The following is a 26,485-nucleotide window of genomic DNA, read 5'->3' as shown; positions in this document are numbered from 1 at the left end:
GTAGCAAGGAAGGAGGGGGATTCTGGGGCTGGGGCGAGAGCTTGCGGGGATGGGAGTGGTGTTGGGTGAAAACAGGAGAATGATGTGAGGAGCTCAGAGGATGGCTGGGTGGTGAAGCAGGAGTTAAGGAGGCAGGGCTGGGGCATGGAGAGGGTAGGCTGGGAGGTGAACTCCGAGTCAGAGGAAACCAGGATGGCACTGGAGACAGCAGATCCATCCCTGCCCCAGGCAGGAGCAGCTCCACCTCACCTCTTCCTGGCAGTGTGTGTCTCACCTGGTCACACCAGGCCGTTCTGCCAGAGCTTTCCTGCCCTTTTTCTTCTCATCCAGCTTCAGGCTGCCTTGGGTAGCCCCAGGGCTGCCTGTGCTCTGCACAGTGGAGGAGGAGTTGCTCCTCCACCTCACCCCCTCGCAGTGGCCTTTCCTGAGCTGGGATGCTGCTGTAGTTCCCATCACTCTGCTCCCAGGATTCACATGACCCACCTCCCGCAAGCTTTTCGTGCCTGCAGGTTTTTCAGTCCTTTAAAAGGGATTTTTCTAGACTTCTGGTCGTTGCTCCTGACTCCGGGTCACGTCTGCTTAAGGTCTTGTGCAAGCATCTTGCCCTGATGGAGCTGCCCCACAGCCATTGCAGAAATGTCACTCCCCTGTCACAAATCCCTTTTAAATTCAAATCCTGTCCACTCCATGCTGCCATCTCTGTTATCCGTCACCCGGGTCACCTGCAGGATCCCACTCCCGGTGTGGCAATAACTGGTCTTCCTGTCCTGTACTCGCCTCGTTGTAGTTCGATCCAGCTGTGGGGCTGCCCCTCGCTCGCAGGCGCCTTGCTGGACACCGTGCAGATCCCTTGCTGCAGTGGTGTTGGGGCCCGTTGGCGATCGCAGCAGGGATCAGCGCGTGCCTGGCAGGACCGTGCAGCCCTGTGTGTCCTGGGGAGGTCCCGGGGCAGCACAGGCACAGGGCAGGCAGTCCTGCCCTGGGGAAACCCTGCTGTCACTGCCGAGGGCACCTTTGCCCAGGGATCTTGTTTGGTGCAGGCACTGGGCAGCAGAGGACCGCAGGTGCTAGTCTGCAGCTCTAAGGGGATAACGGGATCGCAGCCTCTTCCTGAAATATGGGGCTGATGGCACTCCTCAGCTTTGTGCCCACAAGGGCATGGAGCCTTGGTAAAGGTCTGCACTGTGTCTGTTCCCTGCCAACCCAAAGGCCACATCTTCTGGCTCAAGCCAGCAGCACGCAGCTCAGGAGGTGACGTGTTCGGTGCTCAGCAAGTGCCACCTACAATAGCATCCCACAGTGCTGGGCTGAGGTTGCTGGCCCTGGCACCGTGGGTTTGCTAAGCACCATGTAACAACTGGAAGGCATTCAGGATGTTACAGAAATCAATATTTTTAGGGTTCTGCCTTGATTGTGGCCAGTTGGTTGGTGCCTTTGCAATCAGTCACCCATGTGCCTAGTCTTTGAGCAAGGGAGTCGGTACAGGACAGCTGGGCCGTGCACGGAGGTGCCCATCACAACGGCTCCCTGCAGCGTGCCATGGTGGGCTTGTGCCGCGGCACTCGTGGTCTGTGGCGTAGCTGTGCTAGGCAGGAGCGGCCATGTGCTGCATGGTGCTGACAAGCAGGATCCCAGGTGGTGGCCAGAGGCCACCCCGGGCAGCCCTTCATGTGTCTGGTCTGTTGACAGGGATGGCTCTGCTCAGGGGCAGCAGAGCTGGGAGCAGGGGTCCTGCTTGCACCTGGGACAGGAGCCTTGCCCCGGTGCCAGGAGCCGAGGGGCTGCCCGCACGTGGGCCCAGGCTGGGACACAGCGAGCGCCTGCAAAGGCTGATCCAGCACCAGCGCTGGTGCTGCCGCCGGCCCCGTGCAGGAGCGGGGAAGGGGCCTGGGTGAAGCGGCTCCCGGGGCGGTGCTGCCGCTGCCCTGGCGCTGGGAGAGGTGCAGTGTGAGTACCAGCGGTGCTGTGGGGCACGGGCCTGGCCCCAGCAGCTCTGCTATCACGCTATTTTTGAATTCTCTTTTGTTGTTTTGTTTTTTTTTCTTGTTGTTTTGGTTTACTTTTTTGTTTCGTTTTGGTTTTGTTTTCCTTTCTGTTCTGTCTCCTCGTGTTTGGTCCCTAGGAGCCAGCGCTAAGAAACAGGGCGAGGACTTAGCGGATAATGACGGTGATGAAGACGAAGGTATTTCTGTGCTTGAGGCTGCCACTGCATGACACGCAAAGCGACTCCGTTTGCCTGCCACCCGCTGCCATCCCCAGGGAGCCCTGTGTGTGTCCGTGTGCCGCAGGCGGGCACAGGGCGGGGGGCAGGCTGGCTGGCTGTGCAGGCGCCCAGGCCCTTCCCCTCCCCGGGACAGGGGGAGAAGCTTGTGAGGTGTCTTCTGCTGTAGGAGAAGTTTGCTCCCACTTGAGCGAGGGCAGGCAGGAAGCATGGCAGCCTGGGAGGAGAGGTGCCCTGGGGCACCTGGGCCCATTTCACCCTGAACCCAGTCACATCCCACCACCACCCTCATCCCTCTGGACTTGGTGACATGCAGCTGGGAGCCAGCGACCTCCTCCCGCAGCCGGGCCTGCTGCGGGCATTGCCGTGGAGTGGCCATGCCAGCAGCTTGGCAACCTTGGCACCCGCAGGGCCATGCGCAGGAGACCCACAGCCCGCTTGGACACGGTTTCTGTTCAGTTCTCTCCTTCTGCGCTCAACATGAGCAAGGTCTTGCTTGCCACCAGAGCACAAGCACCGGCTGAGGCAGAGCGAGTGAGCTTTCAGCAATGTGATTCTAGATTTGCGCCAGGGCTAAGCGAGCTGCAGAATAAGCTATTTTTAGTGAACCAGGGCTGTTCATCTGCAGGGTGTGGAGCCGGTGTGTTTGGCTGCAGGGATGTGAAGAGGAGGCAGCAGGAGAGGTTGGCCAGGGTGCAGCCCTATTGCGCTAGGACAGTAAACCCTCACGGTGTGCAGGAGTCCCAGTGCAGCTCAAGCGCAACCTGGCAGATGGCGTTTAGGAAACAGATGAAAAGCTTTTTCCTTGGCAGGACCACAGCCCCATTGTTTTCTCCCACTGACCTGTGCCCCAGGATCTCTTGTACCAGGGTATAAACTGGCATTCAGCCTAAGTAACTTAACTGTGCTAAATCCTGCACACTAAAACGCGCTGCAGCCATTGGGAGCCGTTGTGGTACATCTGCACATCGCTGTCATCCTGCTGCAAGGAAGTCCCTTTGTACGCTGGTGGGAGCATGTGGCAGGGAGGAGAGGACCCAGACATGGATGTTCCTGCACTTTGCATTTCAAGCAGGTGGTTTCTGGGAAAAGTTGTCCTGCTGCATCTCTGCTGCATGGGCAATGTCTGTCCTGGAGGCCCTGCAAATGCTTTTTGCTCCCCAGGTCTGTGTATTTGCCTGGCTTCATCCTGGCGATAGAAAAAGCGCCAGCACAGGTTATGGCATATGCAGATTCTCCTGGGTGGAGAGCTTTTCCATATGAAGGGAGGCCACCCTTAGCCATGCCTCAGGCCACAGCTGCAGGTGGGGATGTGAGAGGTGCCCATCAGCAGCCCTCTGCCGTGGGCAAGACACAGGGAGGAGTGGACGTGGGCAAGACACAGGGAGGAGTGGACGTGGGCAAGACACAGGGAGGAGTGGACGTGGGCAGGGGTTAGGTGCTGAGCATCCCTGGCCAAGCATCCCTTCTGCGCAGTGCTGCTTTACCTGCGGGACCGAGGCGGGGCTGGCTCCTGCTTGGTGCCTGGGGCCGGGGCCGGCAGCGAGCAGCCTGTGAGCAGCCCCCGCAGGCAATGCAGCCTGCCAGAGCGAGGTGCTGGGTGCGGGTGAGCATGAGGGAGGGCAGAGTCCATCAGTGCTGGGCACCACAGCTGCAACCACCTCCTCCATCAAACATGGGCGAGATGGACCAGGAGTGGAGCATGGGTGTTCTTCCCTTGTGCCTGGGCTTGGCTCCAGGGGGGACCGCAGGCCAGTGGGGCAGAAGGGGAAGGATGTTCCCCTGGACAGGGCCGGTCGAGAGAGGGCGTGTGGCTGCTCCCTGTCCCCTAGGCTCCCACAGTCCTTCCTCCCCAGCCCTCAGGGTCCCATTCCCCAGTGTCACTCCACGCCTCATGCCCTGTCCTCGTCTGGACACTGTGCTCACCTCCCTGACACGCACACATGCACACACTTTCTGCCTCATCACCATGTGTGTGTCTGGGCACTGGGGTGCCATGGGTTCACAGTCAGGCAGCTGGCAGGTTTCTACCTTCCCAGGACGGACAGGAATGGGGGGTGTGGGGAGAGCCAGATGTTGGAGCACCCACAATTGCCCCTGCTGCCTTCCAAGTCCTGCACACCCCCATTCCTGCCCCCCTGCAATGCCAGCTTCCAGGACTCCTGGAGCTGAGGGCTTGGGTCCAGCCAAAGACAGGACATGGGGTTGCATCGTGGGGCTGGAATCTGCAACTCCCACCCACAACAGAGGTGCCGTTGGTCTGGCTCCCGCACGTGGCCAGAGCGGCTGGGTACAGCTGGCATCTCTCCCACATGTGCTGAGACCCCCAAGGGGACAACAGTGTGGAGGTGGTGCAGAAAGGGGCTGGCAGGGATGGTTCAGCAGTCGTTGGCCTTGGAGGTCCATGCTGCGACCACCAGGAGAGCTCTGGGTTTGGTTTCTAAGGCCCTGTCCCCAGTCCTGGCAGCTGGCATTGCCCTCGTCCTTGGTCTGCCTGTGGGGCAGGGTACTGCAGCCATCAGAAGGGTCCTGTGTTTAACCACCTCTCCTTCCAGACATCCGGGACAGCGGGGCCAAGCCGGTGATGGTTTATATCCACGGTGGCTCATACATGGAGGGCACAGGGAACATGATAGATGGCAGCGTCCTGGCCAGCTACGGGAACGTGATTGTCATCACCCTGAACTACCGCGTTGGAGTGCTTGGTATGGGCTGGCCAGCGTGGGCGCAGCAGGGCAGTGGGACCAGCACCCACAGCTGGTGGGTGCAGAGCCAGATGGGAAGGGGGTGGTGGGAGGAATGGGACCCAACAGGATGGGAGCTGCACTGTGACAGGCTGCTCCCACCCTCTGCCCTGGACACTGGGGTGCAGTGGGGTCTGGTTCCTGGCACTGGCCCCCTCCAGGCGCATTTACACAACCTGGCTCAGCTGAAAGCAAATATTGGTCTGCAGTTATATAAATAATAAACGTGCTTACCCAGCATCTCTTCCTAAGAGGGATCAGAGCAGTGAGCTGTCAGTGGTACGGCCTGGCTGCCCCTGGGGACCCAGCAGCTCTCCCTCCCCAGGCACAGGCTGTCCCCAAGCCAGGTGAGCTACTGGGACCGCTGCAGCCCCCCACTGTGTCCTGGCTCTCTGCAGAAGGGGTCACAGAAAGGTGTCGGGTGCCGTATAGAAAAGGGTAGCAGTTCTGATTTCATGAGCCCTGGTGACCTAAGGAGGTGAAATGGGGCACAGGGTCAAAAGGCAGTGCTATCCTCTGTCTGCTGCAGCAGAACCCCCCATGACCTGGGACATGAGATCTGCCTGGAGCATCACTGCTGCCTCCCTTAGCAGCAGGTAGAACAAGGGGTGCGGAGGTTTGAGGAGAACTCCTCAGTCAAACTGCTGCAGGGCCAGCTCTTTCCCAAGCCATCCAATGTGGCACGGCTGGGCTCCTGACCAGTACCCATAGCAGCACATCTCCCTGACAGCCTCCAGGCCCTATAGTCTCCTGGGGAAGATGGCAGTTAAAACAGGCTTTCCAGTAAAAACAAGCCTATTCAAGATGTTTCAGTACTTAAAGTCAACACTCTTAAGACAGATAGGTGCAAATTTAAGAGACATATGTCACAGTATTAAATAAGACTTTAATGGTGTCGTTATCATCTCCATTGAGGTGGTGCAGTGTGCCCGGCCAGAGCACTTCCAGTGCTGGAGCAGCAGCATCAGTGCCGCTCCCTGCCTGCCAGGGTTACCTGGCTGGATTTTACCTCAGCACCATGGTTTTGGCTTCCTTCTTTGAGTCAAAGCAAATGAAACACTGATAGCTTATCTTGGGTGTTGCCTTTGCTATTGAAAGCATTTCTCAGCATCTTCCTCACTGTGAGACATTGTATTTTAAGCTGCAGTGGGTTCCCCTCTGCCCAGCCCACCTCTTTACATTTATAGAGCAAATGCTAGTTTGCATTGCTAGTCCATGGAAAGCATTGGCTGTGCCCACACTCAGCCTGCCTGCAGCCACCACTGCTTTCTCGTCTTTCCTTGGAGCATGCATGAGGTGTCTTGACCTGTTATTAGCACAACTGGTGGGGCAAGGCTAGGACGAGGCTTCATGCCCATCACTCACAGCCCTTCACCCCTCTGTGCTGCACAGAGGGTGGCTGGAGCTCAGTGATGTCCCTTCCCCAGCTTAGAGCTCACAGGACTTTCTTGGTAGTGGGGTCTCGTGCTGTGGTAGGACAGGGTCCTGTAGAAGCTCCTCTAGGCCCGGGGAAGGGAGGTGGGAGGTCAGGATACCCCCTGCTTCCTCATCCCTAACCAGGCTCCCCTTGGCTCACAGGGTTCCTGAGCACAGGAGACCAGGCTGCCAAGGGCAATTACGGGCTGCTGGACCAGATACAGGCGCTGCGCTGGGTCAGTGAGAACATCGCCTTCTTTGGGGGAGATCCCTTGCGCATCACCGTCTTCGGGTCCGGAATCGGTGCCTCCTGTGTCAGCCTGCTCACCCTCTCCCACCACTCTGAAGGTAGGTGCCAGCTGTGCCTGAGGATGCTGCAGCTGCTGATCTAAGCTGGTACCAGCAGCCACCACAGCCGAGTCAGGGCTGCGGTTTAACTGGTCACTGGTGAGAGTGGAACCCAGGACTGGGAAGCAAAACCTTCTCATCATGGGCAGGGAGAGGCCAGCAGCAGAGCACATGGGAGCCAGGGATGGAGCTGGTGCTCCCAGCACATGGGGCTGCAGCCCAGGTCGAGCACCTGGGTGTGGGGAGAGGTGGGGACCCCTCCTGCAGCTCCTTGCCCATGTGCAGGTGTGGAGGGGGTGCCAGACATCTTGCAGGGCACTGAGAGCACAGATTGCAGTGCTTGGAAATGCATTCATACTGGAATAGAGGGGAAGCCGGACCTGAGCCTGGAGAGGGAGGGAGCACCCCATCTTGTGAGATTGGGCGAGCTGTGGAAACACAGTGGAAGTGATATGGTTGATATCTGTAAATATAGCGGAGTGTTTACTCTAGATAAAGAAATGAATTCCTTATGCTAGAAGACTGTGTTGGCATAAGAGCAAATGCATGTAAACCACCCACAAAGATATTTATATTGAACACTAGGAAAAAAATTAACCATGGCAGTAGAGGTGTTCTCAGTAAATGTCCTAAAGGAAATGCAGGCACAAAGCCTGAACTGGTCCACAGGTAACCAGCCTGCCAGGGTGTTGGTCACAGGGCTTTGTATGAGGGTGCACCCCTCTTCCAGTGCTGTGCCTCCAAGCATAGTGCAAGGGAGAAGATTATGCATAAGGGCAACGGATACGGGCATGAGTTTGCACCTCAGAGACACACACAATTGCACTTGAAGCTGTTGGAAAGAGCTGCAGTCCAGCTCAAGAGCCTGGGAACCACACAGGAATGGAGACCTCCAGCAGTGCTGGTGACATGGTGGAGGGTTTATGGGAGGAGTCTAGCACTGGCCAGGCTGCTTGCAAAGCCTTCCTCTGGCCCAGGGAGCCGTTGATGGACTGCCCCAGTACTGAAAGCAGGAATGATCTCAGACCAGGCTGCTGCAAAGGTGACTGCACCAGCACCAGCATCATGGTCGGCCTGGCAGTACTTGATGTGGAGGTTTGCGGGTGCTGCTGGTGTTAGCTGTGGTAAGAGGTGGCAGAGCCTGTGCTCATGATAGGGAATGAAGGGCAGCATCCTGCTGAGCCCAGACCTGACACAGAGCTCGTAGGATGCCGGTGCACCGTGGAGTCAAAGACAAGCCCAAAACACCTCTCCCAGTTTTATCCAGCTGCTCTTTTTGGTTAAACTTGCCTGATTACAGCACACTGTTTGCCCACCCCCATGCACAGCCCCACTGCTGCGCTGGGCTCTGCTTCCCACTGATGACCCTTCCCCAGGAGCACATCCCTGCTGCCCATCAGGGTGCCCAGTGGTCACAGCCAGCTGCCAGCCTCTCCTTGGATAGGCCAGGGAACTGGAGAGGCTGAGACATGCTGCCATGGCTCAGGGGATCAGAGAATGCAGAGGGGCTCCAGAGCTGTCTGCGTGGGGGGTATCCCAAGCATGGGATAACCCACCAGGTTCCATGCTCCCTCTGTGCTGGGGCCAGGACACAGCCAGCACTAACTCACCCTGTGCAATGCTCCTGCTCTCAGGGTGGCTGCTCCCACTGCTGGGCAACCCTTGGCTCCCCAAGGATCAGAGCTCTGGGGGATGCTCTGCCCCACAGACCTGACGACAGAGGCACGTCTGGACCTGGTGGGCAGCTGCTTCCCAAAGCTGAAAGCACATATGGAGCTGTGTTGCCTGCTCAGGACACGTCTGTTCTGGGTGAGCCCCTTTCCCTGCTGCTGCAGTGTGCTCAGAACGCTTGTGCTCTGTCTGTACTCCTGCAGGAACACCCAGTGCCTGAAGTGACCCTCTCCATCATCCTGCTCCCCTGTGCCAGCTCCTGAGCAGGATGCTCCTGGGGCTGTTGGCTTGGGGAAATATTAATGGGTATTAGACTACAGTAAGCTTCAGGAAAATGTGAGTTATACCTACAGAGCCACTGACGACATCGCAGTGCCAGAGCAGGGCAGGACCTCACTGCTTTGGGGGCTTCTGGGCTAGGATTCTCAGCTACTGAAAGCTGCACTGGGCAGGCAGCAGCTCTTTAGCACACAGGAGGAGATGCTTCTGACAGATAAAACCAGAGGATGTTTTACTTGTGTTAGATGTTGAGTAGTGTGTAGGAAAGGAGCACAAGTAGATCTTTGCAGATTTGTGAGCAGCGGGCAGGGCAGGGAATGCACTGCAGCTGCAGGGGCCTGTGCCACCCCTGTGGATATCTGGAGCTCTGTGTGTCCTCCTACCCTTGTGCTGTCACTCTGGGCTGAGTGGGCACAGGGGAGGGGAGTATTTCACAGGCTGAAAGCTCCTGCAGAAAGAATCATAGAATGGTTTGGGTTGGAAAGGACCTTAAAGCTCCTCCAGTTCCAACCCCTGCCACGGGCAGGGACACCTTCCACTAGAGCAGCTTGCTCCAAGCCCCTGTGTCCAACCTGGCCTTGAACACTGCCAGGGATGGGGCAACCACAGCTTCTCTGGGCACCCTGTGCCAGCGCCTCAGCACCCTCACAGGGAAGAGCTTCTTCCTTATATCTAGACTGAATTTACCCTGTTTCAGTTTGAACCCCTCACCCCTTGTCCTATCATTACAGTCCCTAATGAAGAGCTCCTCTCCTGCGTTCATGTAGCCCTCTTCAGACACTGGAAGCTGCTTTGAGGTCTCCACGTAGCTTCTCTTCTCCAGGCTGAATAATGCCAGTGTTCTCAGCCTGTCTTTATATGGGAGGTGCTTCAGCCCCTTACCGCATGGCCAACATAGGAGAAAGGGTTTTCTTTGCTCATGCGGAGTGTGAAAGGCCAGGGAGGGGATGCCAGGTGTAATGCATTCATAGTACTTCTTAGAGTGCTCCTCTCCATCACAGGAGTGCCTGGAGGCAGGCAGAGATTGCAGGGATGTGCTTTCGGTCCAGGAGTCTCCTATCTGGGACTGGGTTCTTGCCTTGCCCTGCTTCTGGCAGGGCACCCAGAAGCCAGAATGCCGCTAAGGTTGTAGACCAGTTTTCATGGCCAGATGGTGACACCTCTTAGGAAGCAGGTCTGTGTGCTTCGCTGCATAGGTAGCCTGGGTTGGAGGAAGCATCATGGAGAGAGGCTGGGGATGGAGGGGGCTGCTCCCCGACTTTCCAGCCATGAAAAATACCATTGTGCCAGTGTAGCGCTTCTCAAGTGACATTAGGCTTTCTGCCACTAAACACTGCATCTGCCTGCCATGTCCTTTGCTGCCCCATCCAGGCCCAGTGCCTGTGGTGTGGTCCCCCGGGCATCACAGTGGCGCTGGGTGCCTGGCACCCTCACTGCTGTGGCAGGGGAGCTGCTGCCAGCTGTAAATGCTGTGAGGCAGGAAGGGAGCGCTCAGTGCTGCAGTGTTTCATCAAAGCAAAAGGCCATGAAATGACCTCAAAAAAGCTCTGCTGCAGAGCACCCATCCTCCCAGGGACAGGGCAGCTGGCACTGGAGCAGGTTAGGGAAACTGCGCTGAGATGCACCATGAAGACCAAGCAGATTTGTTTTTATTGCATCAAAATAAAACTCATTTTGATCAAGAGCTATTAATGAAGCTGCTAATTTGTGCCTGCTCTGCCAGGTGCTACAAGAGGCAGATGCTGGAGGCTGTTGCAGCACATGCTGTGTCTGGCTGCCAGGGACACCCATGGCTTCCCTGCCAGCCTCAGCCCATGTAGGTGGGTTGGTTCCTCACCGAAGTGCTGCTTCTCTCCCCAGGCCATGCTGGGTCAAGAGCAGTCACTGCTGTGCAAACCTCTTATACTTCCTTTGCCCCATCTCCTGCTCTGTGGGGGCTGGTGCCCTTCACTGCCAGCTCTGTGTGTAATCCATCCTCAACTGGACAAGGCACCCAGCATCCTGCTTGGAGTGGGGCTTGGTGCAGACAACCCCAGAGGTGTTTCTAGTCTCAGCTCCTGTGCAAAGCAAAGGGGAAGTCAAGAGCTGGTGGCAGTCTGCAGCACGAGGCACCACTTGGCACAGCCCTGGGCCCACTGTTTGGCTCCACTCTGCTGTGGCAGCCAGCTCTGCAGGACCTGGGATGCGTTGGGACCCTCAGCTTGGAGGGGAACAGACAGGGAAGACAGAGCTGCATCTTCCTGCCTGGGCCCCAGCAGGCTGGAGAGCTCTGGTGTGAGCTGCAGGGTGGCGATGCCTCCCTGGGATGCTTATTGGGCTTCAGTAGGGTGCTGGCATGGAGCAGGAGGGCACGGCAGGACTGGGCTCTCACAGACTCCTGGGTCCTCCTGGATCAGGACATGGCCATGCTGAGACACAGCAAAGGGACTCCATGAGGGACACAGCCAGTTGGTGACACCAGCTGCCTGTGCTTCGGCAGACAGGGGTGAGCAGCGCCACAGCCCAGTCGGGTGGGTCCATCTGGGAAGTGATGCTGCTGGCAGGGAGTGATAGCTGTTGCTGGGACAGCATCTCCTGAGAGACAGGAAACCTCCATCCTAGCCCTTTGGCACGTGGGTGATGCTGCAAAGCAAGCAAGCCCATGGCCAGTCTCCAGCCTGTGGGCTGGTTACAGCTTTCTAGGGCAGCAGGAGGTGACAAACAGAGCTTGTGACTTCCCTTTATCCCAGTGCATGGGACTGTATATCAGGTACTTGGCAGAGCAAGGACTGTGCGTACAGACAAGAGCTATGGGCATGGTGGCTGGGAGCCAGGAGCCTCCAAACACTTCTGCTGGAGGAAGGTGCATGCTTTCCCCTGCAGGGTGACATGGCCTTGGCTGCACGGGGAGTTTCATGCAGGCACTCCATGATTCAGGGGGCCAGGGGCAGCCTCACAGCCACCATCCTGCTGCGCCAGCAGCTTTCAGGGACCACCTGAGACAGTCCCTCATGACAAGCTAGTGTCAGGGTCTGACAAGGGTGCAGGCAGCACCCAGGGTGCCAGAGAGGGCTGGCCCAGAAGCAGGGACCCCAGGGTGCACCCCAAGCCTGGCTGCCTTTCATGGCCCCGGAGGCTCCACTTCCTCACCGCCCTTTGTATTCCTAGCACAAGCGCCATTGACATGGGGTTGGAGCGTAGCCACACATTCCTCCGCCTGGGCCAGGGCCTTTGTGGCCCCGTTTTCCAGGGCGAAAGTCCACTCCCTCCGTGTTCCCGGTGGCAGAAAGGCCCTCTTTGTGCAACTGGCAGCGTGCTTCTGCAGGGCCGGATTGGCACCGAGCAGCCCCAGCTGGGCAGGAAGCGGCAGGGAGGGGGGTGAGGGGGACCCTGACAAAGCAGTAGGGTGGAACATGCAGGGTTAATTGTCCCCAAGCAGGCATTAACTCTCCCGCTGCTGCCCGCCTGCAGCCACGCTGCTCCATGAGGCCACCCTGGGCTGGAGGATGCTCTGAGTGCACATGCCCTCGGGGCTCAGGACACCCTGGGGTGGCTGGACAGCATGAGCTGCTCAGTGGGGCCAGGCTGTGATGTAGCCATGGCCCCGCTCCTCCCCACAGCAGAGGGGTGCCAGGCACAGCAGTGCTTGGTTGCTGCCAAGAGAACCTGCTGCATGCCCAGTCATCACCCAGCCACTCAGTGGCCCTGAGCTGACCCTCTGTGCGAGCCTGCCTCAGAAGGCAGCACAGGGCGGGTCAGGGCCAGGTATGGGCTGGAGCGCTGGCTCCTTGCAGGGGTCCAAGGGCATCAATGTCTTCCCTATGCTGCATCCCACACTGCAGCGCTGGGGTGTTGGAACGGCACTGTGAGCTTCCTCTGCCCCTTGCCTGTCTTCCAGGTCTCTTCCAGAGAGCCATCATCCAGAGCGGCTCCGCACTCTCCAGCTGGGCAGTGAACTACCAGCCCGTGAAGTACACCAGCATGCTGGCTGACAAGGTGGGTTGCAACGTGCTGGACACAGTGGACATGGTGGACTGCCTGCGGCAGAAGAGTGCCAAGGAGCTGGTGGAGCAAGACATCCAGCCAGCTCGCTACCACGTGGCCTTTGGGCCTGTCATTGATGGGGATGTGATCCCAGATGACCCAGAGATCCTGATGGAGCAGGGCGAGTTCCTCAACTATGATATCATGCTGGGGGTCAACCAAGGGGAGGGCCTGAAGTTCGTGGAGGGTGTGGTGGACCCTGAGGATGGTGTCTCGGGCAGTGATTTTGACTATTCAGTCTCCAACTTTGTAGACAACTTGTATGGCTACCCTGAGGGCAAGGACACCTTACGGGAGACCATCAAGTTCATGTACACAGACTGGGCCGACAGGGACAACCCTGAGACACGTCGCAAGACTCTGGTGGCCCTCTTCACTGACCACCAGTGGGTAGAGCCATCGGTGGTGACTGCCGACCTGCATGCCCGCTATGGCTCCCCCACCTACTTCTACGCCTTCTATCACCACTGCCAGAGCCTGATGAAGCCTGCGTGGTCTGACGCAGCCCACGGGGATGAGGTGCCTTACGTGTTCGGGATCCCCATGATTGGCCCCACAGATCTCTTTCCCTGCAACTTCTCCAAGAACGACATCATGCTCAGCGCTGTGGTGATGACCTACTGGACCAACTTTGCCAAGACAGGGTGAGTGGGGACGGGTGCTGCGCCTGGGGGATCTGCACTTACTGAAGCTGCACCCTTTGGAGCTGTTCGGGGGGGGTCCTGCCTGGTGTGGAGCACTGAAGCCCCTGTGCCCAGAGGTTTGTGTGCTTCACCTCCAGTGGGGTCAGGGCACAAAGAAAAGCTGAGCGTAGGCTAGGCCCTGGAACAGGAACCCCCCCAAGCACAGGGTGGGGAGGTTGGTTGGCCATTGGTCGTTGTGCATGAGACTTGATCGGGATTGGAGTGCTGCCCAGCTATGCAGGACCTTTCACCATCCCCCCCTCTGCCACCACTGGCAAAGGTTCCCACAGCTTCCATTTCTGTGTCCAGCTCTCCTTCCTCATCTCTGTTTTTCCCAGTGCTAGCTCTGTTTTGCCTGTGTTTTGCAGGGACCCCAACAAGCCCGTCCCCCAGGACACCAAGTTCATCCACACCAAGGCCAATCGGTTTGAGGAGGTGGCCTGGTCCAAGTACAACCCCCGTGACCAGCTGTACCTGCACATCGGGCTGAAGCCACGGGTACGTGACCACTACCGTGCCACCAAGGTGGCTTTCTGGAAGCACCTCGTCCCCCACCTGTACAACCTGCACGATATGTTCCACTACACCTCCACCACCACCAAAGTGCCACCCCCTGACACCACGCAGAACTCCCACATCACCCGCCGTCCCAATGGCAAGATCTGGACCACCAAGCGCCCTGCCATCTCACCTGCCTACAACAGTGACAACGGGAAGGAGAAGTGGAGCCCAGAGCGAGAGGCAGGCACCCTGCTCGAGAGCCCGCGTGACTACTCCACGGAGCTGAGCGTCACCATCGCCGTGGGCGCCTCCCTTCTCTTCCTCAACGTGCTGGCCTTTGCCGCCCTCTACTACCGCAAGGACAAGCGCCGGCAGGACACGCACCGGCAGCCCAGCCCCCAGCGTGGCGCCGCCAACGACATGGCCCATGCGCCGGACGAGGAGATGCCGTCCTTGCAGGTGAGCCAGGGCCACCACGAGTGCGAGGCTGTGCCGCCTCACGATGCCCTGCGCCTGGCTGCTCTGCCCGACTACACCCTCACCCTGCGCCGCTCTCCAGATGACATCCCGCTCATGACCCCCAACACCATCACTATGATCCCCAACTCGCTGGTGGGGCTGCAGACCCTGCACCCCTACAACACCTTCACCGCCGGCTTCAACAGCACGGGGCTCCCGCACTCACACTCCACCACGCGGGTATAGCCGCCCGCCACCTGCGCACACGCATGCACGCACGCACATGCACGCACAGACACTGGCAGAGGGACTGCCGGGGCCAGCGGAGCTCCCCGGGCGGAGAGGCAGTGCCGTGGACGGTGCGGCTCTGCAGCCGGAGGCCTGCGGGGTGCCAGCGCGGCCGGGGCCCGCTCCCCCCCAGCGCTTTCTTTCGCTCCTATCTAACTCTCGAGAAGTGCTTTGACTCTCCCTGCTCCCCCATGGGTCGCCTGGGGGCGCTGCTGGGATGCAGGGGGGACACAGCGCCGCCCCTGCGCCCATGCCCTGGCACAGGCAGGCAGGAGGGGACCCCGCCGCTGGCTGCAGCCGCGGGGCTCCCTGCACCAGGGCTGTGCCTCCCCCAGGGCGATCACATCTCCAGCGCTCTGCCTGCTGAGCACCTCTGGATGGATGAGGAGCGAGGAGTGGGGCTGGGCATCCCATCAACTGGTGCGCAGCATCCTTGGGCAGCTTGGCATCCCCAGTGCCCTGGAATCGGCTCCTTCCCTGTGTTGGGAAGCAGCCGTGGGCCATGGTGCTACAGGCAGAGGGAGCAGGCAGGGGCCAGAGACCTGGCCTCGTGCTGGGTGCAGGCGCTGGGGCCAGTGCCGGGGGCTGGGGACCCTGGGCGCAGAGCCCCTGGCTGGAGACTTGGCACATCCACCCCTCTTTGCGCTGCAGAGAATCTCTTTTGTGTCAGTTGTTTCTCTTTGCAGAGACGTTTTTTAAGCAGATCTTTAGTTCTTTACACAACTAACGGAGTCGCCGCGTTTTGTCCTTTGTAAAGATTTTAAAACCAAGTGTTCTTGATACAAAATAAAAAGCCAGTTGGAAGCCAGCTTGTGCACACGGTGCTGGCGCCCCACGGCCCCTGCGGGCACGAGGCAGGGTGCTGCCTCCTGCCCTCTTTTGTATTTTTGATATTCTCCCTCCTCTGTCGCCCGTGCCCGCGTGTCTCAGCCAAACAGCCAACCCCATGGGCTGGACTCCCTGCTGCCACCACAGCCTCTGCCACCCACCACCCCACAGGGGCATCAACTGCTGTGAGTACCATCTGCCTGCACCCCGGAAACCAGGGCAGACCCTCAGCACCATGTCCCAGTGGTCCCCAGCCTACCCTGCTCCCCTGGGAGCATCCCAGGTCTCTTCACCACTGCCCGCAGGCAGCTGTGCCCTCCCTGCCCGCCAGTGGTTTGCAGCTTGCGGCATGGTGTGCAGCACTGGGGGCACTGGCAGGGTTAGGGTGAAGCTGTTCACCTACAGCTACTCTGCCGCCCACCTTGCTTCGGCTGGGGCCTTCCCCCCATCGTGGGGTGACCGCAGCTCTGGCATCAGGGGCATGCAGCTGGTTTACAGCAGGGCTGCTTGAGCGGGCAACTGGGGGTGATGGGGCTGGGACACCCGCTGGGCTGGTGGTGGCCATGGAACCGCAGGCAGCTGCGGGTGGCAGCGCTCAAGGTTTTGGTGCATCTGGGTGTGGGAGCCCACATGGGACAGCTCAGTCTCAGCTCCCCCCATGGTGGGCACTGGCCCCCAGGGCAGGGCCTGGGGAGGCATGAGGAAGGATCGGGTCCTGTGGGGACACCATAACTCGTCCCTGTGCAGTCGGTCCGGCTGGCAGACGCTGCCAGAGCTGGCGGCCGTGACGCACCGGTGCCGGCTGGCCCTACGACCTGCGGCCAGCACACCCTGGCCCTGCGCCCTCCCACGGCCCCGGGCAGGGCTGAGGATCCTCATTGGAGAATGTATTTATACCCTGTCACCCGCGCAAAGTAACAAAGTCCAAATAAAACAGAAGTGATATTTTTAATAGTAGTGTGTCTTAACGTCTTCTTGGAGTGTGCAGGGGCTGGGCGCTCCCAGGCTGGGTGGGGGCCGTGGCTGTGCCTGCTGGCAGGGGGTCTGGGCAGTCCCCATGTCTGTGGCACCCACACTGTGGGTGCAGCAGGAGGATCCTGGGATCACCCCAGCACAGCACACATGCAAACCAGCACTGTGGGACCCAGGTGCTGCAGTGGGGGGGGGTCCCCTCATGCCACCAGCCCTGCTGTCCCACCACAACCATGTGGGATCTCATCTTCCCCTACCCCACCATTTTTCCCAACCCAGCTCCCTTCCCCCTGCTTGCCAAACAGAAAAGCTGCTGGTTTCATTTCTTTTTAATGTAATTTCAACTGGAGTTGCCATGGAAACCAGGCATGGGGGCCTGAATTGCCTGCAGGCAGCATGCAGGCAGCAGAACCAGGGCTGAGCCCCAAGCCAGAGGGGCAGGGGGCAGGTGGCAGGCAAGGGACGGTGGGGGGGGAGCTGCATGGAGGGCTCTGCCCTGCTGTCCCAGGGGCCCACTGCAGCTACAGTGCCACTGGCATGTCACCCCACTCATCACTGTCCTCCAGCCCCTGTGCCAGATCCCCCAGTGCTGCCCAATGCAGGGGGCCTGCAGCCCCTGCCACCCTGTGCCCTATGCTCTGGAACAGCAGCACACGGCCCGCAGCATGGGCATGGCCTGGGAGCACCAGCCAGAGATGGTGGTGGACCCCTCACCATGGGGCACATGGAGAGGTTGGGGAAGGTGCCAGTGTTGGGCCGGGTGACATGCCATGCTGTGCTGTGCCACCAAGGGCAGGGACACTGCGGTGCAGTAGCCACAGAGCCGAGCTGTGATGGGGCTGTGATGTGCAGATGGGACTCCTGCCCAGTGCTTGGGCTGCTTTCCCCTGGTCTTTTCCATGCCAACAGACAGAACTGCTCCCTGCAGGCTCATCTCTCTGGGCAAAGGGGAGCTGCTCATCTGAATCCAGACCTGAAGCCCCTTCCAGTGCTGCCCCAACTGCTGGCTGCTCTGATCCAAACCACCTGGCAGCCCCATGGCTGCCATCCCAGTGCCCTCCACTGCAGCCACCAAGTGCCCCTGGCTAATGACCAGCTGGGAGAGAAACCAAGGTGAAAAACTCACATCAGGCCACAGGGTCAGGTTTCCATAGAAATACTGATGCTCCACAGCAAAGCTCCAACAACAGCTCCCTTGCCATGTTCCCAGCCCTGCCTGGTGGCCAGTGGCCCATCCAGGTGATGTTGGCATCGCCAGCTGCCTACACTGTGGTGCCTAGTGCCCTTTTGAAGGGGAGATGCCTCCCTGCCCCACAACAGGGGCTTGCCCTGCTGTTCTGTCCTCCTTTCTCATCCTTGCACAGCCCTAGCTGCCTGCTGTCCCTATGTTCCAGCACGGCCACCCCAGCTAGAACCCCAAGGGTAATCTGGTGACAGATGACACGTTGCTATTACGCTACTGTCTTTGCAAAACTCCTGAGCCTGCCATCTGTCCAGGGTGTCCTTGACCATTAGCAGCGTTTTTTTTGAGACCTGACAAAGCCCAGGGGACACTGTGTCCCAGAGGGTACATGCCGCTAACATCTCTGTGATGACTGTGGGACATCCTCAGCTTCAGAGGACATTGCCCAGAGAAGCTGTGGCTGCCTCATCCATGGCAGTGTTCAAGGACAAGTTGGAAGGGGCTTGGAGCAACCTACTTTAGTGGAAGGTGCCCGTGCCTGTGGCAGGGGTTGGAACTGGATGAGTTTTAAGGTCCCTTCCAACCCAAACCATTCTATGATCTTCAGGGCTGCTGTCAAAGAGAAACATGAGGAAACTACCACAAAGGTGTCCCTGGCATGGGGAGGGGATGAGTGAACTGTGCATGGCTCTTTCCTGCTCCAGGAGCCACAGCCAGCAGGAGGGCAGGGATGCTGCTCTGCACAGCAGCATCACTGGGACAGTGTCCTGGTCCCTGATGCACCCAGGACAGCAGACCTACCAGTGGCAGGACAAGCTGTTACACCATGTGCTGCAACCCACTCTGCTCCATGCTGCAGTGGCACAAAGGATTTCTGTGCTCACCTGCTGCCAATGCCCTTCCCAAGTAGAGGTAAAACTCAAACCAGGGGGTTTGTCTCTCTGAGGACAGCAGCGTTGATCCAGAGACTCCTGTCCTGCCATCAGCTCAAGCCTAGATGCCTGGTGGCCCCTACACCATCCACACCCATACACACACACCATCCACCATCCACAGCCATCCAGGCTGAGCCATGCTTGGGGCCACCCCTGCCCTGGGCAGGACAGCAGGAGCAAGGGAGTTCTGAGAGCCTGCTCTGCAGCATCCATTGCCTCCTGGCAGTGGGGATGTTTCAGCAGCGGTTGGAGCTGGGTTTCCTCGCAGGCTGCTGGGCTCTGAGGTCTCTCCCTAGCAAGGTGCCATTAGCCGCATCACTCTGGTCCCACCATCCAGATGTTGGCCCAGCCCTGCCCATCTCATCAGCTTGTCTGCATGCGATGTGCCCACATCCTCGAGCTCTTCACTTGCAACTTCAGAACTTCAGATACCCAATTAACTTCGCAATTAACGTCATTAACAAAGAGCCCGTTACTGGCCCCTATGGGCACAGGTGGGGCAGTTTTCCGCTCACTGGAGGCAGCTTCAGCTCCAGGCATCGTACAGCCCGCCCTTGACCGGCGGCTTTTGCACAAGCGCTTTGCTAACGGGTGCCAGTGCCGGAGACCGGGCCCGGAGGTCAGCGGCCGCCCCAGGCAGGGGAGGGTACTGCCCGCTTCCGCCCATCTCCGGCGCTTCTGGTCCTCCCATAACCTCCCGGTGACGACAGCGGGTGGGCAGCAGCAGGCAGACAGCGGGCAGCAGTGGGGGGGGGGGCAGCGGGCAGCAGTGGGCAGGCAGCAGTGTGGGGGCAGCAGTGGGGGTAGCAGTGTGGGGGCAGCAGTGGGGGTAGCAGTGTGGGGGCAGCAGTGGGGGTAGCAGTGGGGGGGCAGCAGTGGGGGTAGCAGTGGGGGGGCAGCAGTGGGGGTAGCAGTGGGGGTAGCAGTGGGGGGGCAGCAGTGGGGGTAGCAGTGGGGGGGCAGCAGTGGGGGTAGCAGTGGGGGGGCAGCAGTGGGGGGTAGCAGTGGGGGTAGCAGTGAGGGCGCAGCAGTGGGGGTAGCAGTGGGGGTAGCAGTGGGGGGCAGCAGTGGGGGGTAGCAGTGTGGGGGCAGCAGTGGGGGTAGCAGTGTGGGGGCAGCAGTGGGGGTAGCAGTGGGGGGCAGCAGTGGGGGGTAGCAGTGTGGGGGCAGCAGTGGGGGTAGCAGTGTGGGGGCAGCAGTGGGGGGTAGCAGTGGGGGGGCAGCAGTGGGGGTAGCAGTGGGGGGCAGCAGTGGGGGGTAGCAGTGGGGGTAGCAGTGAGGGCGCAGCAGTGGGGGTAGCAGTGGGGGGCAGCAGTGGGGGTAGCAGTGGGGGTAGCAGTGAGGGCGCAGCAGTGGGGGTAGCAGTGGGGGTAGCAGTGAGGGCGCAGCAGTGGGGGTAGCAGTGGGGGGCAGCAGTGGGGGTAGCAGTGGGGGGCAGCAGTGGGGGGGCAGCAGTGGGGGTAGCAGTGGGGGGCAGCAGTGGGGGCAGCAGTGGGGGCAGCAGCTCCCGCCTCGCGCTGACACGGGGTTTTCTCCCCTTTTTAGGGTGCTCTCAGGCCCGTTCCCACGCGCTGAGCCCCCTCGGGCGCGCGCGGCCCCGCCGTCCCTCGGCCCGGCCCCGCAGCGCCCCCTACTGCCACGGCGGGCGCAAGTGGCGACCACGAGCCCGCCGGCCCCGCTGCCCCCAGACCCCGCGGCCTGGCTCCCGTCACCCCGAGTGCTCCCCCCCAAGCCTGACTCCTGCACCAGACCCGCCAAACCCCCCAGTGCCCACCAGTCTGACCCCCCCACCAGGACTCCCCAATGCCCCGTCCCCTCCCTGGCCCCTCTAGCCTCTTGCCCATACTGTCCCCTCTGCCTTCTCCCAGTCACTTCCCAGGCGCATCCCTTCCCCCGTACCCCGCTCCGGGCAGGTCCCTCGGGTCCCGCAGAGGGTCCCGAGCCCCGGGATCGCTGTCCAGGGCGGTGCCGGCGGTTACAGCCGCTCCCGCTCCCCCCGGGCGCTGCTGACTCACCCAGAGGCTTATCGCGGGCCGAGATTGCGGCCCCGGCCGGCCCCACCCGCTCCGCATCCGCCCGGCCACCCCCGGCCCCCGCTGTCCCACACACCCGCCACGCTGCGGAGGGACCTCCCCTCGCCCCACCGCCCCACGGTGCCACCCCGCCGTCCCCATGCGGGGGGTCTGTGCGGGGAGCTCCGTGCCGGGGAGCTCCGTGCCGGGGGTTCCGTGCGGGGTCCCCACAGCCCACGTCGGGGCAGGGTCGCCGCGTCCCGGCGCCTCGCAGAGTGTTGGGCGGCGGGACCTTGGAGCGGGCCGTTAGCCCGGTTAATCGTTGACCGGCTGTTTGCCTTCTCCCCGCGGCGCTTTTACACATTAAATCTGGGTGTTGGTGGCTTCCCGGGGACCAGCCGGCAGCCTGCGGCAGCAGATCAAGGTGCTCCGGGTGCAGAGCGGGGCCCCGCCGTGGGGCATGTGCGGAGTTCGCAGGGCACGTGGCAGGGAGGACACGTACAGCGGGGATAGCGGCGGGGGGGTCTGAGAGCTTGAGGGGCCTCCCGCACAGAAGCTGTCCCGTGGGGTGCTTCGGCTGAGCCCGGCCGGACCCAGCGGCGGTGTTTACTTGGCAGGGAGCAGGTCCTGGAAGCAGCGAGGCTGTTTGGGAGGGGGGTGACGCGCCGCGGGGCAGTATAAAGTCCAGGGTGCTGCGTGGAGGCTGTGGCCACTGCGCTCCCGAGAGCTTTGCCTGTCCTGGCGCTGAGGTGAGAGCCTGGGGGGCACAGCACAGCTGCGGCGCTGGCCACTCACCTCCAGACTGGGGGGGAGGGGGGGGGGGGCAGTGGGGGATCCAGGGTGGGGGCCTCAAAGGGCTTGGCCATGGTCTGGGGAGGGTAGAGCCAGGGATGCTGGAGCTCTGGTGACTATAGAGCAAGGAGCAAAGCTTGGCTAGGGCACCTACTGCCCTCCCCTCAGCTCCACCAGAGGGGCTTTGCCCACCACTGTTCCTGGAGCTCCAGGCACTCTCACCTTGGGATAAGGGGTGAAGGTACCACTGGGGTGGCATTGTTGCCCCACCAATCTGCAGGTCCCCATCTGGTAGATTTTACTGGATGCGCTGCTCCTCAGTTGAAGCTGGGGACAAAACCCAAGGGATATGTGTCACAGAGGGGAGATTTAGATTAGACATTAGGGAGAAGCTCTTCCCTGTGGGGGTGCTGAGGGTTTGGCACAGGGTGCCCGGAGAAGCTGTGGCTGCCCCATCCGTGGCAGTGCTCAAGGCCAGGTTGGACACAGGGGCTTGGAGCAAGCTGCTCCAGTGGAAGGTGTCCCTGCCCGTGGCAGGGGTTGGAGCTGGAGGAGCTTTAAGGTCCCTTCCAACCCAAACCATTCTGTTTCATTCTAAGAGAGCCTGACCCAGTCTGGAAGATCAGAGAGCTCTGGAGGAGACTCCAGAAGCACTGCAAGGGGTCGCTGGAACAGCTGGACATGGCATCGCTCTATTCCAGCCTGAACGTGCCTGGTCCAGGCAGTTCCAGCACCCTCACAGCTGTCACTGCTGAATCAATCCCCTGGTAGCAGAGCCTCAAGAACATGGGGGACCCATGGGGGCTGTACCCAGCTCATTCAGCCCCACAGGTCCCCACAGACTGCTAAGCACCATGCTGGGGAGCAGCCAGACCCCAGCTCCAGTCATGATGCCCTGCGCCGTCCCTGCAGGGTGGGCATGTAGCAGGGTGTCCATCCAGCCCGGTGGTGCCTGTGGCACAGGTCCTGATGGGCAGAGCGATGAGCACCCCATAGCCAGTGGTCAGGGGAGACCATGGCCAGTGCAGGGCTGGGGGGGGGAGCGGGTGTGGGGCTGTGTGGAGGGAATGCAACACACAGGCACTTTGTTTGGCCAGGGTGGGCGGAAGTCAGGGTGTTGGATCTGAATGCTAAAGTGTGTTGTTCAGGGGCCGATAAAGGCCTCATTGTATGTAAATAGTTTATAAAGCAGCATATGACTTCCAGTGCAGGGCAGTGGCGGACAGGGACGAGGGCAGGCGGAGCAGAGCTCTCTGGTGGGAGACATGAGACCTTAGAGGGGCCACTGGGGGCAGCTTGCGAGGACCCTTTCTCACTGGCAGGTATGCGCTGCCGGGACCCTCCACACCAGGGGTGGCCGGGGGCAGGTCCCAGCCTCGTGCTGAGGGTGGGAAGCAGCTCCTGGGGCTGCTCAGTGCTGGTGGGTGGTCCCAACAGGGTGGTGGGGTCTGTGCTTGGGATGTGGGGTCACCCCATGCCCCCCAGGCAGGGACGGCACTAGGAGGGTGGCAATGTATGGCTTTGCAACTGCCAGCTTGAGGTTCCTTGGCCCCACTGCTGCAGGGAATGGGGAGACGAGAGCAGGGAGGTGCTGGTGCAGAGGAGCCTGTGCAGGTCTTTGGGTCCATCGCTAGCAGAGAGCTCAGTGCTGGGTGTGGACTGGGCATCCCTGCAAAGGTGTGGGAGCTTCACCTCCGTCCTCTGTGGCAGCCGTGGGTTAGGATCCCTATGGCAGTGTGGGGTGGCAGGGCAGGAGCAGCTGGCACCAACCCGTGTCCTGCCTGCCCTGAGCCGCGTCAGCAGTGGGAGCCACACTGCGGTCTGTCCATCTTGCTGCCCACCTCCCAGGGCTGCGGCAGTGCACTGCTTCCTGCTGGAGCTGTGCCACTAGGGCTGGGACAGCCAGGGGCCCTTCCCACTCCTAACACTCTCTTGCTGCTGGCTCCTGCAGACGTGAGGAACGATGAACTGGGCCGGCCTGTACACAGTGCTGAGCGGGGTGAACCGCCACTCCACTGCCATCGGGCGCATCTGGCTCTCCGTCATCTTCATCTTCCGGATAATGGTGCTCGTGGTGGCAGCAGAGAGCGTGTGGGGGGATGAGAAGTCCGCCTTCACCTGCAACACCCAGCAGCCTGGCTGCAACAGTGTCTGCTATGACCACTTCTTCCCTATCTCCCATATCCGTCTGTGGGCCCTGCAGCTCATCCTCGTCACCACGCCAGCCCTTCTCGTGGCCATGCACGTGGCCTACCAGCAGCATCAAGAAAAGAAGCTGCTGGTGCTGACGGGGCATGCAGATCCCAAGCACATGGAGGAGGTGAAGAAACACAAGATGCGCATATCAGGTTCTCTGTGGTGGACGTACGTCTGCAGTGTGGTCTTCAGGCTGCTCTTCGAGGCTGTGTTTATGTACATCTTCTACATGCTCTACCCGGGCTATCAGATGATGCGGCTGGTCAAGTGCGAGGCTTACCCCTGCCCCAACACCGTTGACTGCTTCATCTCCCGGCCCACAGAGAAGACCATCTTCACCGTCTTCATGCTGGTCACCTCCAGCATCTGCATTGTCCTCAACATGGCGGAGCTGGTCTACCTGGTGGTGAGGGCCTGTGCCCGCCGAGGCCAGCACGACTCCAACCCATCAGGGAAGGGCTCCTTCTATGGGCACAAGCTCTCCTCCGAGTACAAGCAGAACGAGATCAACCAGCTGCTGACGGAGCAGGATGGCTCCCTTAAGGACATGCTGCGGCGCAACCCCGGGCTGCCGGAGAAGGGCGATCGCTGCTCTGCCTGCTAGGGCTAGCACTGTGCTGGCCCCAGCCCTTGCCCCTGCCCCAAAGCTGCCCCGTGGCCCTGTGCTGTCCCTGCCCCTGAGGAACAGCATCCCTCAGGTGCCAGTCCGGCGTTTCTGGATGTCCAGGAGGGCATCTGGGGCCATTAAATCTCGTTTCTCAGGCACTGCCTCCCTCCTTTCTGCTCTGGATGGGACATGCCAGGGGCTTGGGTGCCAGTGTAGGGTGCCTGCCCCTGCACCCTAGCCTAGATGGGTGCCCCCCGGGGCTGTGGGTGCTGCAGTGCCCAGGTTGGGTTATGGCCATGATGCCCTGGCAGCTGTCATGAAGGAGCAAGTGACCCCTGGGTGGCATTGAGCAGTGTCCAAGGGCTCACGCTCCCCCAGCACCAGCCCCTGCAGCCCCGAATATATTTAGAAAAGTGCCCAGACCAAAAATAGAGGTAATATATTTCTGCAGTGGCTGTTCCCTCTGCCAGTCACTGTGAGAGCCACCAATGGGGCACACAGCTCCCTCATGCCCCCATAACCCTGCACCTATCAAGAGCCAGGCAGAGCCAGGCAGACCCATCCGCATCCCACCGAGGAGCCAGGGACCAGCCGGGAAGGGGCCTTGCAGCACCCACACCACCTTGCCGAGGGGAGCCGACAGCGCGGGAGCAGTGGGCTCTGCCCCACGTGCTGGCCAACGGTGAGGGGTCCCCTTGCCGCATTGCCCCCACGGTGCTCCCAGCTCGGCTGGGCTGCTCTCTGCCGGAGGTCTTTGCTCCTGCTGCCCTCCCCACGACAGGTTAGGAGGTCCCATGGGATGTAGGGTGAGGACAGCCCAGGGGCAGCCTTGGGTCGTGTCCCTGTACATCTGCCTAGCCAGCGGACGGGGTGGTTGCTCGGTGGGTTGCAGGGTGGTCACGGCTGGAGGGCGGCTGTCTTGCAGGGCACAGCGGCACGTGCCATGGGGGACTGGAGCCTGCTGGGGCGGCTGCTGGAGAATGCCCAGGAGCACTCCACGGTGGTGGGGAAGGTCTGGCTCACTGTCCTCTTCGTCTTCCGCATCCTGGTGCTTGGGGCTGCCGCTGAGCGTGTCTGGGGTGATGAGCTCTCTGGATTCTCCTGTGACACACAGCAGCCTGGCTGCCAGAACGCCTGTTACGACAGCACCTTCCCCATCTCCCACCTCCACTTCTGGGTCCTGCAGATCATCTTCGTCTCCACCCCCAGCCTCGTGTACCTGGGCCACATCCTGCACCTGGTGCATCTTGAGCAGAAGGCGCAGCAGCAAGCGGTGGCATGGCCCATCAGCAGGGCCCGGCGGCAGCGCTCAAGGCAACCCCAGCTCCCTGCCAGGGACACGCGGGGACAGGTCTGCATGCAGGGAGCCATCCTGAGGACCTATGTCTGCAATGTTGTCTTCAAGGCTCTCTTGGAGGTCGGCTTCATTGTGGGCCAGTACGCCTTGTATGGGTTCCAGCTGAAGCCCCTCTACACCTGCAGCCGCTGGCCCTGCCCCAACACCGTCAACTGCTACATCTCCCGGCCCACCGAGAAGACCATCTTCATCCTCTTCATGCTGGCAGTGGCCTGCGTGTCCTTGCTGCTCAACATGGTGGAGATCTACCATCTGGGTTTCACCAAGTGCTGCAAGGGGCCAGGCCCCAAGTCCTGCATCCTGCCCAGTCCTGGTGGTCCTGCAGAGCCCTGCAGCTCCTGCGTCACCCTGCCTGGCAGCAGCAGCCCTGCAGCACCTGGCAGAACCCCCCCCAGCCTAGCACCCCTGAAGAAGGCGGGTGCATGGCTAGGGGTGGCCAGTGGGTCCCACAGGAAGGTGCGAGGGGCAGACTTGGCAGTGTGAACAGGGCCTGGTAGGATGCTCTGGGATGGGCAGTGCATGGGTGGTGGCTCTGTCTGTGGGCCTTGCCAGGCTTGTGGCATGAACCCCACGGCCAGCATGAGAGGGGCTCCGTGAACATGGCTCAGCCACAGCCTGTGCTCCTGGGAGCAGGGGCGCTGTGAGCAGGGCTGGGCTGGGGCCTGTCAACCCAGGGGGAGCAAATAAAACACCTACTGCATGTCACTCGCCTCCTGCTCTGCCCACAGCCACCACGGCATCGCTCTCCAGCTGGTCCATCCCAGGGACAGGCTGCATGGCCATGGCAGGGCCACTGCAGCCCTATGGGCAAGGGCTGGTACACGCAGGTACAGGGTCAGGAGCCATCCCAGCACACCCGAGCAGCCAGCATGCCAGTGGCCAGAAAAGGTAGGAAGTGCAGGCAGGGCTGAACAGGAGCAAGGTGCACAGCAGCAGTGGGACACTAGCCCCGCTCTCCTGAAGTGCCCAC

At 60.7% G+C, this 26,485-nt stretch overlaps 3 protein-coding genes across 9 annotated transcripts in view; all 3 read left to right on the top strand.

Annotated features, from left to right (window-relative positions):
* Window positions 1-15,437, top strand: part of NLGN3 (neuroligin 3) — a 41,218-nt gene extending 25,781 nt beyond the window's left edge. For 5 of the 6 annotated variants that reach the window (XM_057403150.1, XM_057403146.1, XM_057403148.1 and 2 more), the window contains 5 exons: window positions 2,123-2,182; window positions 4,777-4,926; window positions 6,544-6,729; window positions 12,557-13,346; window positions 13,754-15,437. In XM_057403150.1, coding sequence (XP_057259133.1) covers window positions 2,123-2,182; window positions 4,777-4,926; window positions 6,544-6,729; window positions 12,557-13,346; window positions 13,754-14,591 — 2,024 coding nt within the window. In that variant the 3' untranslated portion in view covers window positions 14,592-15,437. The remainder of the gene's footprint in view (window positions 1-2,122; window positions 2,183-4,776; window positions 4,927-6,543; window positions 6,730-12,556; window positions 13,347-13,753) is intronic. The other variant, XM_057403151.1, reaches the window with a different exon arrangement.
* A 5,705-nt stretch (window positions 15,438-21,142) lies between these two features.
* GJB1 (gap junction protein beta 1) lies at window positions 21,143-24,316 on the top strand. Of its 2 annotated transcripts, XM_057403158.1 has the most exons (3): window positions 21,145-21,312; window positions 22,562-22,677; window positions 23,307-24,316. In XM_057403158.1, the coding sequence occupies exon 3, from the start codon at window positions 23,319-23,321 to the stop codon at window positions 24,153-24,155; it is 837 nt and encodes a 278-aa protein (XP_057259141.1). In that variant the 5' UTR covers window positions 21,145-21,312; window positions 22,562-22,677; window positions 23,307-23,318; the 3' UTR covers window positions 24,156-24,316. The 2 variants fall into 2 exon arrangements, with proteins under 2 accessions (XP_057259142.1, XP_057259141.1); XM_057403159.1 differs by lacking the exon at window positions 22,562-22,677 and having other exon boundaries at window positions 21,143-21,312.
* A 151-nt stretch (window positions 24,317-24,467) lies between these two features.
* On the top strand, window positions 24,468-26,220 carry LOC130595971 (gap junction alpha-3 protein-like). Its single transcript, XM_057403157.1, has one exon. It carries the CDS (start codon window positions 25,102-25,104, stop codon window positions 25,996-25,998), a length of 897 nt encoding a protein of 298 aa, XP_057259140.1. The 5' UTR covers window positions 24,468-25,101; the 3' UTR covers window positions 25,999-26,220.
* The last annotated feature ends 265 nt before the right edge of the window (window positions 26,221-26,485 follow it).

Source organism: Pezoporus wallicus, unplaced genomic scaffold (genome assembly GCF_028554395.1).
Source record: "Pezoporus wallicus isolate ANWC-B61680 ecotype Strahan unplaced genomic scaffold, APGP_CSIRO_Pwel_v1 contig_9591, whole genome shotgun sequence".
In the NCBI taxonomy this organism is placed as follows: domain Eukaryota; kingdom Metazoa; phylum Chordata; class Aves; order Psittaciformes; family Psittacidae; genus Pezoporus; species Pezoporus wallicus.
The sequence above is the reverse complement of the archived record's forward strand: the minus strand, read 5'-3'. Positions and strand labels throughout refer to the sequence as shown.

Excerpts from the sequence above, each read along its gene's own strand:
- GJB1 (XM_057403159.1), top strand. The coding sequence starts at position 23,319 with ATGAACTGGGCCGGCCTGTACACAGTGCTGAGCGGGGTGAACCGCCAC.
- LOC130595971 (XM_057403157.1), top strand. The coding sequence starts at position 25,102 with ATGGGGGACTGGAGCCTGCTGGGGCGGCTGCTGGAGAATGCCCAGGAG.